General features: G+C 41.9%; 1 protein-coding gene across 2 annotated transcripts in view; it reads left to right on the top strand.

Annotated features, from left to right (window-relative positions):
• The window catches only part of LOC143023789 (uncharacterized), a 69342-nt gene extending 52440 nt beyond the window's left edge, over nt 1-16902 (top strand). For both annotated transcript variants that reach the window (XM_076182405.1, XM_076182406.1), the window contains 2 exons: nt 14635-14715; nt 15457-16902. In XM_076182405.1, coding sequence (XP_076038520.1) covers nt 14635-14715; nt 15457-15632 — 257 coding nt within the window. In that variant the 3' untranslated portion in view covers nt 15633-16902. The remainder of the gene's footprint in view (nt 1-14634; nt 14716-15456) is intronic.
• The last annotated feature ends 1734 nt before the right edge of the window (nt 16903-18636 follow it).

Raw genomic sequence — 18636 nt, 5'->3', positions numbered from 1 at the left:
TTTGCGTCAATATCGGCTCCTATCCAATTGTCTTCTATACCCCAAACAGGATATTCCCCAAATGTGATGTAAAGCCCTGTCACTGTTTTATATATGCCCCCTTGGTCCTTAATAAACTGCTCCAACCTAAACAGAGCAAACTGGCTCTCTCTTGATGTTTGCTCATTCCTGACCCTGTAGCCTAGAGTCACCCCTTACTACAGGACCGCTCTGCCTGGTGAGCCACCGCCGCCTCCCTTCCCTGCTGAATCGCCAATGGGTCACTGTGACAGTTCAAAATGAACCTGACTTATGATTTTGAACCTAAGCTCAAATAAAGTCCTGATGGCCAAACATGCATGTTAAAAGTGAGGTCCACGATTTCAAAATAATCACAATACTGATGGCCAAGCAATTTAAAATATTAAGCTAATCTACAGTCATGGTGACTGTGACTCAGGAGGAAATGAACATGACTTTTCCTATTCAACTTAAGCTAATCTACAGTCATAGTGGTCAAGAATTTTACCATGTTAAAATTATTTTCGACGCTCACTGTGACTCAGGACGAAATGAACAAACCTTTTCCTATTCAACTTAAGCTAATCTACAATCATGGTAGTCGAGAATTTTACCATATTAAAATTATTTTCGACGCTCACTATGACTCAGGATGAAATGAACATGACTTTTCCTATTCAACTTAAGCTAATCTACAGTCATGGTAGCCGAGAATTTTACAATGTTAAAATTATTTTCGACGGTCACTGTGACTCACGACGAAATGAACATGACTTTTCCTATTCAACTTAAGCTAATCTACAGTCATGGTGACTGTGATTCAGGAAGAAATGAATATAACTTTTCCTATTCAACTTAAGCTAATCTACAGTCATGGTGGTCGAGAATTTTACCATGTTAAAATTATTTTCGACGCTCACTGTGACTCAGGACGAAATGAACATGACTTTTCCTATTCAACTTAAGCTAATCTACAGTCATGGTGGTCGAAAACTTAAAACCATGTTAAAATTATTCCCGATGCTCACTGTGACTCACGACGAAATGAACATGACTTTTCCTATTCAACTTAAGCTAATCTACAGTCATGGTGGTCGAAACTTTTACTATGTCAAAATTACTTTCGACGCTGACTCTGACTCAAGACGAAATGAACATGACTTTTCCTATTCGACTTAAGCTAATCTACAGTCATGGTGTTCGAGAATTTTAACATGTTAAAATTATTTTCGACGCTCACTGTGACTCAGGACGAAATGAACATGACTTTTCCTATTCAAGTTAAGCTAATCTACAGTCATGTTGGTCGAGAATTTTACCATGTTAAAATTATTTTCGACGCTCACTGTGACTCAGGACGATATGAACATGACTTTTCCTCTTCAACTTAAGTTAATCTACAGTCATGGTGTTCGAGAATTTTACCATGTTGAAATTATTTTCGACGCCCACTGTGACTCAGGACAAAATGAACATGACTTTTCTTTTCCAACTTAAGCTAATCTACAGTCATGGTGGTCGAGAATTTTACCATGGTAAAATTATTTTCGACGCTCACTGTGACTCAGGACGAAATGAACATGACTTTTCCTATTCAACTTAAGCTAATCTACAGTCATAGTGGTCGAGAATTTTTCCATGTTAAAACTGTCTCAACAGATCGTTGTGACTCAGGAGAAATGAACATGACTTTTCCTGTTCAACTTAAGCTAATCTATAGCCATGGTGGTCGAGAACTTTACCATGTTTAAATTATTTTCGACGCTCACTGTGACTCACGACGAAATGAACATGACTTTTCCTATTCAACTTAAGCAAATCTACAGTCATAGTGGTCGAGAATTTTACCATGTTAAAATTATTTTCGACGCTCACTGTGACTCAGGACGAGATGAACATGACTTTTCCTATTCAACATTAGCTAATCTACAGTCATGGTGGTCGAGAATTTTACCATGTTAAAATTATTTTCGACGGTCACCATGACTCACGACGAGATGAACATGACTTTTCCTATTCAACATTAGCTAATCTACAGTCATGGTGGTCGAGAATTTTACCATGTTAAAATTATTTTCGACGGTCACCATGACTCACGACGAAATGAACATGACTTTTCCTATTCAACTTAAGCTAATCTACAGTCATGGTGGTCGAGGATTTAACCATGTTAAAATTATTTTCGACGCTCACTGTGACTGAGGACAAAATGAACATGACTTTTCCTATTCAACTTAAGCTAATCTACAGTCATGGTGGTCGAGAATTTTACCATGTTAAAATTATTTTCGACGCTCACTGTGACTCACGACGAAATGAATATGACTTTTCCTATTCAACTTAAGCTAATCTACAGTCATAGTGGTCGAGAATTTTACCGTGTTAAAATTATTTTCGACGGTCACTGTGACTTAGGACGAAATGAATATAAATTTTCCTTATCAACTTAAGCTAATCTACAATCATGGTGGTCGAGAATTTTACCATGTTAAAATTATTTTCGACGCTCACTGTGACTCACGACGAGATGAACATGACTTTTCCTATTCAACTTAAGCTAATCTACAGTCATGGTGGTCGAGAATTTTACCATGTTAAATTATTTTCGACGCTCACTGTGACTCAGGACAAAATGAACATGACTTTTCCTATTCAAATTAAGCTAATCTACGGTCATGGTGGTCGAGAATTTTACCATGTTAAAATTATTTTCGACGCTCACTGTGACTCAGGACAAAATGAACATGAATTTTCCTATTCAACTTAAGCTAATCTACAGTCATGGTGGTCGAGAATTTTACAATGTTAAAATTATTTTCGACGCTCACTGTGACTGCGGACAAAATGAACATGAATTTTCCTATTCAACTTAAGCTAATCTACAGTCATGGTGGTCGAGAATTTTACCATGTTAAAATTATTTTCGACGCTCACTGTGACTCACGACGAAATTAATATAACTTTTCCTATTCAACTTAAGGTAATCTACAGTCATAGGGGTCGAGAATTTTACCATATTAAAATTGTCTCAACAGCTCACTGTGACTCAGGATGAAATGAACATGACTTTTCCTATTCAACTTAAGCTAATCTATAGTCATGGTGGTCGAGAATTTTACCATGTTAAAATTATTTTCGACGCTCACTGTGACTCAAAAAAAAAAATGAACACGACTTTCCCTATTCAACTTAAGCTAATCTACAGTCATGGTGGTCGAGAATTTTACCATGTTAGAATTATTTTCGACTCTCACTGTGACTCAGGATGAAATGAACCTGACTTTTCCTATTCAATTTAATCTAATCTACAATCATGGTGGTCGAGAATTTTCCCATGTTAAGATTATTTTCAACTCTCACTGTGACTCTGGGCGAAATGAATATGACTTTTCCTATTCAACATAAACTAATCTACAGTCATGATGGTCGAGAATTTTACGATGTTAAAATTAATTTCGACGGTCACTGTGACTCAGGACGATATGAACATGTCTTTTCCTATTTAACTTAAGCTAATATACAGTCATGGTGGTCGAGAATTTTACCATGTTAAAATTATTTTCGACGCTCACTGTGACTCAGGACGAAATGAACATGACTTTTCCTATTCACCTTAAGCTAATCTACAATCATGGTGGTCGAGAATTTTACCATGTTAAAATTATTTTCGACGCTCACTGTGACTTAGGACGAAATGAACATGACTTTTCCTATTCAACTAAAACTAATCTACAGTCATGGTGGTCGAGAATGTTACCATATTAAAATTATTTTCGACGCTCACTGTGACTCAGGAGACAATTAACCTGACTTCTCCTATTCAACTTAAGCTAATCTACAGTCATGGAGGTCGAGAATTTTACCATGTTAAAATTATTTTCGATGGTCAAAGAGACTCACGACTAAATGAACATGACTTTTCCTATTCAAACTTAAGCTAATCTACAGTCATGCTGGTCGAGAATTTTACCATGTTAGAATTATTTTCGACGCTCACTGTGACTCAGGACGAAATGAACCTGACTTTTCCTATTCAATTTAATCTAATCTACAATTTTACCATGGTAAAATTATTTTCGACGCTGATTGTGACTCAGGACGAAATGAACATGACTTTTCCTATTCAACTTAAGCTAATCTACAGTCATGGTCGTCGAGAATTTTACCATGGTAAAATTATTTTCGACGTTCACTGTGACTCAGGACGAAATGAACATGACTTTTCCTATTCAACTTAAGCTAATCTACAGTCATGGTGTTCGAGAATTTTACCATGTTATAATTATTTTCGACGCTCACTGTGACTCAGGACGAAATGAACATGACTTTTCCTATTCAACTTAAGCTAATCTACAGTCATGGTGGTCGAGAATTGTACCATGTTAAAATCATTTTCGACGCTCACTGTGACTCAGGACGAAATGAACATGACTTTTCCTATTCAACTTAAGCTAATCTACAGTCATGGTGGTCGAGAATTTTACCATGTTAAAAATATTTTCGACGCTCACTGTGACTCAGGACGAAATGAACATGACTTTTCCTATTCAACATTAGCTAATCTACAGTCATGGTGGTCGAGAATTTTACCATGTTAAAATTATTTTCGACGCTCACTGTGACTCAGGACAAAATGAACATGACTTTTCCTATTCAACTTAAGCTAATCTACGGTCACGGTGGTCGAGAATTTTACCATGTTAAAATTATTTTCGACGGTCACTGACTCACGACGAAATGAACATGACTTTTCCTATTCAACTTAAGCTAATCTAGAGTCATTGTGGTCGAGAATTTTACCATGTTAAAATTATTTTCGACGGTCACTGTAACTCAGGACAAAATGAACATGGCTTTTCCTATTCAACTTAAGCTAATCTACAGTCATGGTGGTCAAGAATTTTACCATGTTAAATTATTTTCGACGCTCATTGTGACTCAGGATGAAATGAATATGACTTTTCCTATTCAACTTAAGCTAATCTACAGTCATAGGGGTCGAGAATTTTACCATGTTAAAATTGTCTCAACAGCCCACTGTGACTCAGGATGAAATGAACATGACTTTTCCTATTCAACTTAAGCTAATCTATAGTCATGGTGGCCGAGAACTTTACCATGTTAAAATTATTTTCGACGCTCACTGTGACTCACGACAAAATGAACATGACTTTTACTAGAGAACTTAAGCTTATCTTGATTTTTAGTGGTCGGGTATTTTACAATGTTAAAATTATTTTCGACGGTCACTGTGACTCATGTCGAAATGAACATGACTTTTCCTATTCAACTTAAGCTAATCTACAGTCATGGTGGTCGAGAATTATACCATATCAAAATTATTTTCGACGCTCACTGTGACTCAGGACGAAATGAATATGACTTGTCCTATTCAACTTAAGCTAATCTACAGTCATGATGGTCGAGAATTTTACCATGTTAAAATTATTTTCGACGCTCACTGTGACTCAGGACGAAATGAACATGGCTTTTCCTATTAAACTGAAGCTAATCTACAGTCATGGTGGTCGAGAATTTTACCATGTCAAAATTATTATCGACGCTCACTATGACTCACGACGAAATGAATATGACTTTTCTTATTCAACTTAAGCTAATCTACAGTCATAGGGGCCGAGAATTTTACCATGTTAAAATTGTCTAAACAGATCACTGTGACTCACGACGAAATGAACATGACTTTTCCTATTCAACTTAAGCTAATCTACAGTCATGGTGGTCGAGAATTTTACCATGTTAAAACTATTTTCGACTGTCACTGTGACTCAGGACGAAATGAACATGACTTTTCCTATTCAACTTAAGCTAATCTACAGCCATGGTGGTCGAAAATTTTACGATGTTAAAATTATTTTCGACGCTCACTGTGACTCAAGACCAAAGAACATGATATTTTTTGGATTTTGGGTCATTTTGGTCACTTGGTCCGATTTACCCGCCATCTCACACACAGGTCGAGGGCGGCTAGGGCTGCCGTGGAGTCCAATTTGACACCACTCAGGCCAACGGTATGGGTGCCAGAGGCCAGTAGGTGATTACTGGGTGAAAAGTCCCAAATTTGGAGGGGTGCCACTGCCACGCCCTTGGACTCAGGCTGTTCATGTTTACCTTGCTGTGCACTTTGACCGACTCTCTCCCTGTGGGGCAAGTTTGGACCAAATCAGTGACCTTCGAATTTTCGGCTATATTCATGGGGTCCTTTGAGATTTTTTGGATTCTGGGTCATTTTGGTCACATGCTCCGATTTATCCGACATCTCACCCACAGGTCGAGGGCGGCTAGGGCTGCCATGGAGTCCAATTTGACACCTCTCAGGCCAATGGTATGGGTGCCAGAAGCCAAAACTTGATTACTGGGTGAAAAGGTCCAAATTTGGAGGGGTGCCACTGACACGCCCTTGGACTCAGGCTGCTCATGCTTACCTTGCTGTGCACTTTGACCGACACTCTCCCCGTGGGGCAAGTTTGGACCAAATCAGTCACATTCGAATTTTCGGCTAAATTCATGAGATTTTTTGGATTTTAGGTCATTCTGGTTACTTGCTCCGATTTACCCGCCATCTCACCCACAGGTCGAGGGCGGCTAGGGCTGCCGTGGAGTTCAATTTGACACCACTTAGGCCGACGGTATGGGTGCCAGAGGCTCAAAAGTCAATACCTGGTTAAAAGGCACAATTTGGAGGGTGGCTACCGCCATGTCCTTGGGGTCAGGCTGCTCATGTCTACCTTGCTGTGCACTGTGTCCGAGTCCTTCCCTGTGGGGCAGGTTTGGATCAAATCGGTCACCTTCGGATTTGCGGCAAAATTCATGGATTTTGGGTTATTATGGTCACCTGCTCCGATTTACCCGCCATCTCACCCACAGGTTGAGTGTGGCAAGGGTTGCCGTGGAGTTCAATTTGACACCACTTAGGCCAACGGTATGGGTGCCAGAGGCCCAAAAGTCAATAATGGGTTTAAAGGCCCACCTTTGGAGGGTTGCTACCGCCACGTTCTTGGGCTCATGTTGCTCATGTCTACCTTGCTGTGCAATGTGTCCGACTCTCACTGTGGGGCAAGTTTGGATCAAATCGATCACCTTCGGATTTTCGGCAAAATTCATGGGGTTACTCCTGAGATTTTTTGGATTTTGGGTCATTTTGGTCACCTCCGATTTGCCCGCCATCTCACCCACAGGTTGAGTGCGGCCAGGGTTGTCGTGGAGTTCAATTTGACACCACTTAGGCCGACGGTATGGGTGCCAGAGGCCCAAAATTCAATACTAGGTTAAAAGGCCCAAATTTGGAGGGTTGCTACCGCCACGTCCTTGGGCTTAGGCTGCTCATGTCTACCTTGCTGTGTACTGTGTCCGACTCTCTCCCAGTGGGGCAAGTTTGGATCAAATCGGTCACCTTCGGATTTTCGGCAAAATTCATGGGGTTTCTTCCTTGAGATTTTTTTGGATTTTGGGTTCTTATGGTCACCTCTGATTTACCCGCCATCTCACCCACAGGTTGAGTGCTTGCCGTGGAGTTCAATTTGACACCACTTAGGCCAACGGTATGGGTGCCAGAGGACCAAAAGTCAATACTGTGTTAAAAGGCCCAGCTTTGGAGGGTTGCTACCGCCACGTCTTTGGCTCAGGCTGCTCATGTCCACCTTGCTGTGCACTGTGTCCGACTCTCTCCCTGTGGGGCAAGTTTGGATCAAATCGGTCACCTTCGGATTTTTGGCACAATTCATGGGGTACTCCTTTGAGATTTTTTGGAATTTGGGTTATTATGGTCACCTGCTCCGATTTACCCGCTATGTCACCCACAGGTTGAGTGCGGCCAGGGTTGCCGTGGAGTTCAATTTGACACCACTTAGGCCGACGGTATGGGTGCCAGAGGCCCAAAAGTCAATACTGGGTGTAAAGGACCAATTAGGTCCTTTAGTTCTGAAACTAGGTGCGGACCACCACTGACTGCTTCAGAACTCTCGGTTCGTGTATAGCCTCGTAGGACAAGTAAGAAAATACAGGATTGCACTGGAAGTTTATAATTCTGGTCCTTCCACAATGCACTATCAAATTAACTTGAAGAAAAGGGAAAAACAACACCAGCTGTTTCACCTAAGGCCAGTTCGGTCGTAGCTCACTCGGATTGACTCCACAGTAAACACTTAAATTACTCGTAGAAAGCTTCGGGAGAAGATCAGGGTTTTGGAGCTAAGCGATGACGACTCTGGCAGGGCGGAAGGCGAAGTTGGAGACAACGACGTCCAGTCGATGTATCACGCCAGTTTTAGAGTGGAGAGGGAGTAGTGGACTAGGTGCAGTCACCGAGTTCTCTCTGATAAACCCATGTCTGTCCGGGACGCACGTAACCTCGGTCGTCATACGTGGCAGCTCGTTTGAAGTAAGGCTTCGAAGCGCACTCGAATAGTGCGCTATTTAAGAAGGCTGGTAGTTTAGAAGGTAAAGTGGCGATTTTCCCTTACACTGGGTTAAAAGGCCCAAATTTGGAGGGTTGCTACCGCCACGTCCTTGGGCTCAGGCTGCTTAAGTCTACCTTGCTGTGTACTGTGTCCGACTCTTTCCCTGTTGGGCAAGTTTGGAGATATTTTGGATTTTGGTTTATTTTGGTAACCTGCTCCGATTTACAAACCATCTCACCCACAGGTTGAGTGCGGCCAGGGTTGCCGTCGAATTCAATTTGACACCACTTAGGTTGACGGTATGGGTGCCAGAGGCCCAAAAGTCAATACTGGGTTAAAAGCCCCAAATTTGGAGGGTTGCTACCGCCACGTTCTTGGGCTCAGGCTGCTCATGTCTACCTTGCTGTGCACTGTGTCCAACTCTCTCCCTGTGGGGCAAGTTTGGATCAAATCGGTCACCTTCGGATTTTCGGCACAATTCACGGGGTTCTTGAGATTTTTTGGATTTTGGGTTGTTTTAGTCACCTGCTCCGATTTACCCGCCATCTCACCCACAGGTTGAGTGCGGCCAGGGTTGCCGTGGAGTTCAATTTGACACCACTTAGGCCGACGGTATGGGTGCCAGAGGCCCAAAAGTCAATACTGGGTTAAAAGGCACAAATTTAGAGGGTTGCTACCGCCACGTCCTTTGGCTCAGGCTGCTCATGTCTACCTTGCTGTGCACTGTGTCAGACTCTCTCCCTGTGGGGCAAGTTTGGATCAAATCGGTCACCTTCGGATTTTCGGCAAAATTCATGGGGTTTCTTTGAGATTTTTTGGATTTTGGGTTATTTTGGTCACCTGCTCCGATTTACCCGCCATCTCACCCACAGGTTGAGTGCGGCCAGGGTTGTCGTGGAGTTCAATTTGACACCACTTAGGCCGACGGTATGGGTGCCAGAGGCCCAATAGTCAATACTAGGTTAAAAGGCACAATTTTGGAGGGTTGCTACTGCCACATCCTTGGGCTCAGGCTGCTCATGTCTACCTTGCTGTGCACTGTGTCCGACTCTCTCCCTGTGGGGCAGGTTTGGATGAAATCGGTCACCTTTGGATTTTCGGCAAAATTCATGGGGTTACTCCTTTGAGATTTTTTGGATTTTGGGTTATTATGGTCACCTGCTCCGATTTACCCGCCATCTCACTCACAGGTTGAGTGCGGCCAGGGTTGCCGTGGAGTTCAATTTGATACCACTTAGGCCGACGGTATGGGTGCCAGAGGCCCAAAAATCAATACTGGGTTAAAAGGCCCAGCTTTGGAGGGTTGCTACCGCCACGTCCTTGGGCTCAGGCTGCTCATGTCTACCTTGCTGTGCACTGTGCCCGGCTCTCTCCCAGTGGGGCAAGTTTGGATCAAATCGGTCACCTTCAGATTTTCGGCAAAATTCATGGGGTTCCTTTGAGATTTTTTGGATTTTGGGTTATTATGGTCACCTGCTCCGATTTACCCGCCATCTCACCCACAGGTTGAGTGCGGCCAGGGTTGCCGTGGAGTTCAATTTGACACCACTTAGGCCGACGGTATGGGTGCCAGAGGCCCAAAAGTCAATACTGGGTTAAAAGCCCCAACTTTGGAGGGTTGCTACCGCCACGTCCTTGGCACTGTGTCCGACTCTCTCCCCGTGGGGCAAGTTTGGATCAAATTGGTCACCTTCGGATTTTCGGCAAAATTCATGGGGAGATTTTGGGTCATTTTGGTCATCTACTCCGATTTACCCGCCATCTCACCCATAGGTAGCAGCTGGTCATGGCTCTTGCGGGGTCCACTTGGACATCGCTCAAGCCAACAGTACGGGCGTCAGTGATGTCGATCTGCGGCGATCGTGACATCTAGTGCGGGGAAGGGGCCTTGAGTGACGTCAGTGGAAACGGGATCTCCCTGGAGATGGCGCAGACAGCAAATGTTGGAAGCGGTGGCTTCCCTGAAGTAGCGACGTCGATCTGCGTCGCTCGTGACGTCCAATGCGGGGCAGAGGCTGTGAGGGACGTCAGTGGAGGCGCAAACTCCCTGGAGGCGGTGCAGACAGCAAATGTTGGAAGCGGTGGCTTCCCTGAGGTAGCGACGTCGATTTGCATCGATCGTGACGTACTCGTACTAGAAAGCTCAGTCAATTTAATATGGGGGCAAATTCAACTATTCATTGCCTCCTGCAGATCATCTACCATCTTAGATAGGTTATTTAACTTGCACAGAGTACAGATCCATAACATTTGCTGAATGCTGTATTTTCATAAATCAACCATCCTAATACATATTTCAAGTCCAAACTTGTAATCAAACAATTTATCAAATTCTCCACTATACCCTATGCACTGAGATCTGGCCGTTAGGGCGGACCACTGGGAGTTCCCCTGTGGTGCCACATATAATTATTTTATAGTTTTATTTTATTATATAATTCTATTTTATAATTTTATAATGTTGCCTCATATGATTATATTATAATTTTTTGTCACACACCACCACTGAGATAAAAATCAAAGCAATGTTTTCTATACAAAGGTTTCGTTTCTTTAAGTGTAGATATGGCATATGTGCATGCGAGAGCGACGTTGCCACTACATCTAATCTCTGGCACCGCCCCCCTCACACTGCATTCAGAAAACATTGCATCCACACGCACGTTCTCGCCATGGATGCCCATATGTGGCAACACCGGGAAATATCCTAGCCACGCCTTATCGGCCAATTCTCCTTGCGCTGACTATAGTTAAATCTTAGAGCAAGTATCTTTCCTTCCTTCTGCCTTCTCCTTAGAACCTATCATACCAATCTTCCCCATTCATTAGTAATTGTACTTTAAATTATTGCATCAAACACTATATTACTTAAAACCAATGTAGCTAAAATGCAATCTTGCTTGGTTACCCACCTTAGGGCCATCCTTTTGTTCATCTACTACTTGGACAAAATTTACATAAACTTTGTCTTGTTCTAAAAAAATACTCAAACATAAAAATATTATAAAGATATCTCTATAACTAAACCTCCAACTCCTTTCCTAACTTTGTTGGTTGAGGTGACCTCTTCAGTACGGACCAAAATTTCACGGGCAGCATTACCTGCCAGACGTACGATGTGTCGTAATAATAATCGCATCATAAAATATAGTCACCGCTTATATCGATCGTTCTCTCTTTCACCCGTGAATATTGATAACCATAGAAAATGTGATGAAGACAGTTTAGAGCGGTGGTTCCCAAACTGGGGGAAATTTCCACCTGGGGGGAAATTTGAAACTACCAGGGGGAAATAATTACACTACCTACTAACTAAAAAAAAATCTCTAATGGATTTTCTCATGTCTGAGAGAGAGAGAGAGAGAGAGAGAGAATGCCTGTTTATCAGTATATTTGAACATTTGAAAAATAAATTAGTAAATAGTCACAGTGTATTTCAACTACTCTTTCCCTGCTACACATGAAGGGGGAAATCTGGATAGTTGACCTGGGTGCAGGGGGAAATGACAGAAAAAGTTTGGGAACCACTCGTTTAGAGAGTATGTCATTACGCAGGGGCAACTACAATAAATATAATCAAGACGCCGATGTGGCAGCCTCGCGTATCCACTTGCTCCTACGTATGCGGCACCGTTTGGAAGGAGTTAACCCCCTACGTATGTTGTCAGTGTGACTTAGTGTAGAATAACAATCTGATGAGGACCACAATGGAAATAAGCGTACATGCTTTTTGTGTTATCCTCGGCAATTTGCATTTATTATTCCGAACTATGTGTTCTTGTCATTATTTGCACTTCATGTACATTGATTCATTGCCAAATAAAGTCTATCTATCTATCTTGGCTAGCAAGATGACGATATTAATAAAGAAAACGACTATGGCACGAGTATTTTAGAGAGAACAATAATTAAGGCATGACTTCACTAAAGCAGAACTCAGCTCCGTGTCATACCTCCGAGAAAACCCAAAGTGGCTGTTCGAGATCTTCTACGACTTCACCAGTTCCAACATCTGGTCCCCCAAGTCGTTTTATTGTAACCCCATGGACTACTGTGTGTGTGGGGGGGGGGGCGTAGTTGAAAAAGGCTGGGTGGCAGATTTTAGTGATGATATCTTTTATGATTTGTTTTTCTTTTTTGGTAACAAAATGATCTGTGACCACCTTTCCCCCCAAACACCCTCTAAGCCCCAATTTATTAACATCCATTATCATAACATCTTTACTAAGGCTTACAAAGAAAGATGAAAAAAATCATGAAAGATATCATCACTAAAAACTGCCACCCAGTCTCTAGCGAGAAGAAAATCCGCGTAGTTGTATTCTGCTCCAACCCAAAAACTATCTTTTTGGTTATGAAAAGCAACCTGAATAGCAATACTGGGACTTTTTCTAAAACCAACGTAGTATATGAGTTTAGATGTGATAACGAGGACTGTGAAACTCGTAACTTAACCTACGTTGGATACACTAGATGTTGTCTCAGTAGGAGAATTTCTATGCACTTACAAAGTGGGGCTATCAAACATCATTTGAGAATATATCATAACCAAACCGCCACCCGTGAGTACTTGGTTAAGAATACTAGAATAATCGCAAGTAATAAGGATGCACATAAACTTAAGCTTTTAGAAGCAATATTTATAAGAGAACATAACCCTATTATAAACATCTAATGTAACATGATTTCAAGCATTAGCTTGTATAACAATGTTCTCGCCCGCACGGCGAGCGAACCCCCACCCCTCTCCCCCCAACCAAACACTTCTGTGTCCACCACACCCTCTGACAATGTGAAGTCGGGTCATAAGCACCCTCTCCTTCCTCCTCCCACCCACTCCCTCCATCTTCCCCTCCAACCGAGCTCTCAACCTCCACCTCAACCCCCATACCGACGCTGTTAAGACAGGTCACACCCCACTCCCCCTCCCCTCCACCACCCATGCAGGTTAGGCTCTGATATTATAAGTCAAAGGCCCACGCTGTCTTTTGTCATTTCTTTAAATTTCTAATTTTGTAAGTATTGTTCCCCAACAGTCTATGTAACTGTATTGGTTTACGATTTTATTTATTGATGTCTATTTTCTTGATTTATGATTTTTTATTATTATTATTTATACCCATGTTCTTTGTTTCTGAATGTCGGTAATTTATATGTTACAGATTTTCCTTATGATGTCTCCTTACAGACGAAACGTTGATAATTAAATGAATTACTTTGGTAATCTGGTTTATGCCCCCCCCCCCATATGGCCGAGTCCTTGTTAGAAAGCTTGAAATTCAACAACAAATGTCTACAAGAGAATCTCCCTATATATACATTTTCTCCGTTTTTCTGTTCCTGTAAATAATAATACTCCCATAACAGAATACACATTTCTTCAATATTTGCTCCCCCCCCCCCGAAAAAAAAAATCATTCCAGTTTTCTTTAATTCAGAGCCTTAGAAATACATGGGTGGTTACTGCATGGGGAATAGTTTTCATGTTACTGACAGAATAGGACTTATTAAACGTTTAGTTAGCCAATAATAAATCATATTAGAGTAGGTTAGGTTTGGTTAGGTTAGGTAAAGTTAGGTAATGTTAGGTTAGATTAGGTTAGGCCACATAAAAAAAAAAAAAAAAAAAGTCATCGTGCTTGCTCCTGGAAGGAGGCGGGTCGGGCGGATTTTTTTATTTTTATTTTTTTATCACTTTTCAAAATATGCGGATGAAACACGCAAACTCACCAGCTACAACTTCGACAAATGATCGCCTGCATGACTGCTGTAGCGGCTCGTTGTCAAACTTTCCGTTAGAGAATTCTGCACAGAATGCAGAAGGAGACGTGTCGTTGGCAATACTCAGTCCAAACCAGGACTTCAAGGGGGAAGAATGGCCCTTTTGCGCTATGCTAATTTCGATAAAAGCCATAAAATATGCGGTAAGCCAAACACTCTGGCACTTTCACCGAGTCAGCCATTCATGCACTGCGCCAAATGTAAGGTGTACTTGGGCACATACGGAAGGCTCGAAACTCGGGAGGCATGAAATTTTAAATTGGATTTTTTTTTTTTTTTTTATCAAAAGAAAATGCTTAGGTCGTTTTCTCGGATCGAGCGGGGACGATAACCAACTTTTTTTTAATGTGACCTTAGGTCAAGTTACCTATATGATGGGTCACACGTTCTGACACACATTCTGGTCCACACTCACTAGACACATCTTACATTGCAGACGTGAACACACTAGCTCTGGTGGGCCTTTCGTCCCATGCAATTGAAGGGATTAAGTATACCAAATGGACTCACCCAGGCGGTAAGTACATGATCACAGTTTATTCTCCTACTTTTCTGTATCCATTCCCTACCTCGCTCCTCCACCCCACCATCTCCACTCCTTGCCCCAGTTTTGAGGCCAAAAGAACCCCACAATAACGACAACTATCAATTCTTTTTTCTCTTGTACCTTCGTTATTTCCATCTATGTTCTGAGCACTGTTGGCGTAATTGGGAGCGTGCTGTTCTCGCATTCATTTACTTGTGGGTTCGAGTCCCCGCACATCTCTCCGATTCCCAGCAGTGACTGTTACCCGACCCAAGAATCCCAAAAGAGCAAACGCCAAAGGAGACGGTTTTGGCCGCAGCTACGCGCCTCCTGGCGTAAACTCCTCACCTTCACATTCTCCTTCGCCCCCCCCCCCTCTTGATTCAACCCCCTTGGAATCCAAGAAGCTCAATGTCCTTCTGTACATTTCTTTTCTGACTGTGCAGCTCCGTCCACGATATCTAATTAACTAAGGACCTGAGGATGTCAATTTTTTTTTGTAGAGGATCATACCTTTGTGTCACGCAGTCATACGGCCTCAACAAGTCCCTTACGACCTCTTAAAATTATCCCCATTGCAAATGCTCCACATAAGAACTCCCCACGTTGCAGCCTCCAAAGAGAGATAGTGTCCACTGTAGTACACAAGAATTAAGTCAAATGTAAAAAATCATGCATCTTTCTCTGTTGCCGGCAGCTGGGCAGCATATGACCTCATCCGTCTTTCCACAGGAAGTGTAACATACCTGAGCTCCATGAGATCGACGGTCCTACAAGGAATCAACCTCACCACGACAACTTCCCTCATAACTGAGTACTTCGCGTTTGACCTGACGCCGCCCGTCATTTCGCTCGGTCCTTTTACCTACTACGAAGAACTATCCTACATCTGCTGCAGTCTGTCATAACTCAGCCATTGACCTACCTTTGGTTGAATAGGATCGTCAGGCGGCAGCCATGGTAAATGCACAAATACGAGTACATACATATATACAGCAGAAAAGTCTACATTCCCTGGATCGGCCGACGACATGTCGCTTCCTCAAGACACTGACAGACTACATATTTCCTTCCTGCTGTTGCCAGCAATGGTGCCTCGTAATTAAAATTAGTAGGAGTGCTGTCTCAGAACAATTTTAAACATTTCCTTCCTGCTGTTGCCAACAATGGTGGCTCGTAACTAAAATTAGTAGGAGTGCTGTCTCAGAACAATTCTATCCATTGTTTTGATGTTGTGTACAACGAAACAAACATCGATTGAAAGTCTATATGCTTCACTAAGTTTCTCCTTAACGTTTCCTAAAAGTGACATTGAAACCACATTTCTAAAGTGCTTCTTTGACCTATCAACCTATCATGTTTTTTTTCTTCATGTTAGCTCACCTCACCAAACACGGGGAGCAAAACAATGCATTTTTATTTCACAACCGCAAAGCCAATCTTTCCGTTGGCATCATTCAAAATTAAAGCTACGAATAAACTTCTTGATGTTGCTTATTCCTGACTGAGATATATGAATATCAGGTGATGAGCAGCTTCTTTTCTTAATTGTAATTTTCTCGTGAGCATGATAATCATCTAATTCTACACTTTATTACATTCAAGAATATAATACACAGTTTTTAAGCACAACGCACGCTGAGTATAAATAAGAATTACTTTACACTTGGACAACAGTCGTCATTGCGTGAGCGACAGTGCTCTCTCTGCCTAGCGTGCATTTTTTTTATCTCTGTCATGTGCGCATGCGCAAACAGCCAAACACAGCATCGTTGGAACGGTGAAGTGGTTCCATACAAGGATTTTTGTATATTTACGTATTTTTTATGAACCTGGAGATGGCTGCTGGCAATAAGTTTAAGGGTTATATAATGTACAAGTATAAAGAAATTATTTTAAAAAATTCATTAGATTGAATGCTATCGATATCGAATGAAAAGGGGAATGTTGTAGTTCTGCAATACCAATACACCAGATGCCATTGGTTGAGGAGGCCACCATGCAGAAATTGAAACGTGGTACGGCCAAGGACTCGAACCTGGGCTAGCATGTGACAAGTGTTAGTGACTTAGCCGAATAAGTCACTAACACTTGTCACGCGGCAGTCAAGGTTCGAGTCCTTGACCATACCACGTTTCAGTTTCTGCACGTTGGCCTCCTCGAATCTTCCTCGATGTTGATGGCTTAGAATTAAAGTATATTGTGGTTGATAGATATGTACATCTGTTCACTGAGACCCATTCAGTGTTGTATATATATATATATATATATATATATATATATATATATATATATATTATATATATATATATATGTTGAGACATTCTGACAGGTTGATTTCTGTGTTTCCTACTCCGTTTACACACACACACACACACACACACACACACACACACACACACACACATATATATATATATATATATATATATATATATATATATATATATATTGGGGGGTGTTATCAGATGTCGACGAATCTCGGAATGAAGTGAGTCTCGATCGAAAGGGAGTCCCTTCAGGGCAGGGTTCCCCCCCCCCTCTCCTCACCCGAGTCAGAAACTCGTCTAGAACGTGTTGAAGGATGCCCTCCCCTTTCCCCACCCATCGCATATTGTTACCATATTCGCTTTAGATATGTCCAGCGTCTTCATCACAAAACGACTGTCCTTGATTAAGTTCATATTCAACGTTCTTTGGCACAGCACATTTGCTCAAGCTCACTGTGGGCTTGTATACTTGCATATGGTACCCACCGATTTGGATCTGTAGGGTTTCAAATAAATATAATTCCTTAATTGTTTATTGTGCTTATCCTTGACGATAATGGACAAGGTAGTCGAGTGAGAGGGGAGTAGAGGAATGTGTGTGTGTGTGTGTGTGTGTGTGTGTGTGTGTGTGTGTGTGTGAGAGAGAGAGAGAGAGAGAGAGAGAGAGAGAGAGAGAGAGAAAGAGAGAGTATATACCTATATACAGGGCATTTTAGCCGATAAGAGGAATCTAGTACATTAGCTTTCTCATGCATCCCTGTTTCACGTTATTTGTAGGGTTCATAATGACAGTCCAGAAAATCATTGAAGAGTACAATTTAAAAACTAGAGAGTTTTACAGTATACCTCATGTAGGTACGGCGATAATTAATCAAACGAGTGCACCACTAGTGTTGCCAAGTATGCTAATGATGCCATACATAGATAACATAAGAATATTATGTCATGTTAGGAACAGAAGTACATTGTGACTGAGACAAGGCATTAATATGCATACTGTAATATATGCAACACTGTTATACATAAGGATGCATGAAACACATAGGCATATGATACGTGATATAGTGCGATGCATAAGATAGACCTTCCCACACCCCTCCCGCTCGTAGCACTGTCTCGAACGGACTTTTTTTTTTCAGAGGGTCTGGTGACCCCTATGCAGTAGACAATAAGTCTGGCTAAAGCCAATCTGAATTCTGTGTGATGTTCGTGGTCATTTTATATTACTTTTTGGTGGTACTTTTAAAGCATAATCTAGCTCATTCCACTGCTAGGAAAAAGGATCTTATTTTGAGGGTGTCTGGCAGAGCCAATGCGGCAGAAAATTTTTCTGGCGTTCCTTATTACATATTTAGTAAAATGTGACTGTTCATCTAAATTAGATTTCATGTGGTGTCTTCAATGTTTAACCCAGCCCCTATTTTTTTAACCCTTTTCTTGGGATCTGGGAGCCCCCCTGCAGAGGGCAAGATGTCTGATGTGGGGGTATCTGACAGCCTGTGTGGTATACCAGTTTAGGAAATTTTGGTATTTTGTGGTACCCCACCCATGTTTGATCCAACGCATTTTTGACCCCTTATTTGGGGTTTCCAGGTATCGGAAGCAGCAGGGGATTCCCGGCATATCTGCATATGCTTGATCA

The sequence above is a fragment of the Oratosquilla oratoria genome, unplaced genomic scaffold, assembly GCF_046742065.1.
Source record: "Oratosquilla oratoria isolate Oo_2021 unplaced genomic scaffold, ASM4674206v1 SCAFFOLD61, whole genome shotgun sequence".
NCBI classification, from domain to species: domain Eukaryota; kingdom Metazoa; phylum Arthropoda; class Malacostraca; order Stomatopoda; family Squillidae; genus Oratosquilla; species Oratosquilla oratoria.
The sequence above is the reverse complement of the archived record's forward strand: the minus strand, read 5'-3'. Positions and strand labels throughout refer to the sequence as shown.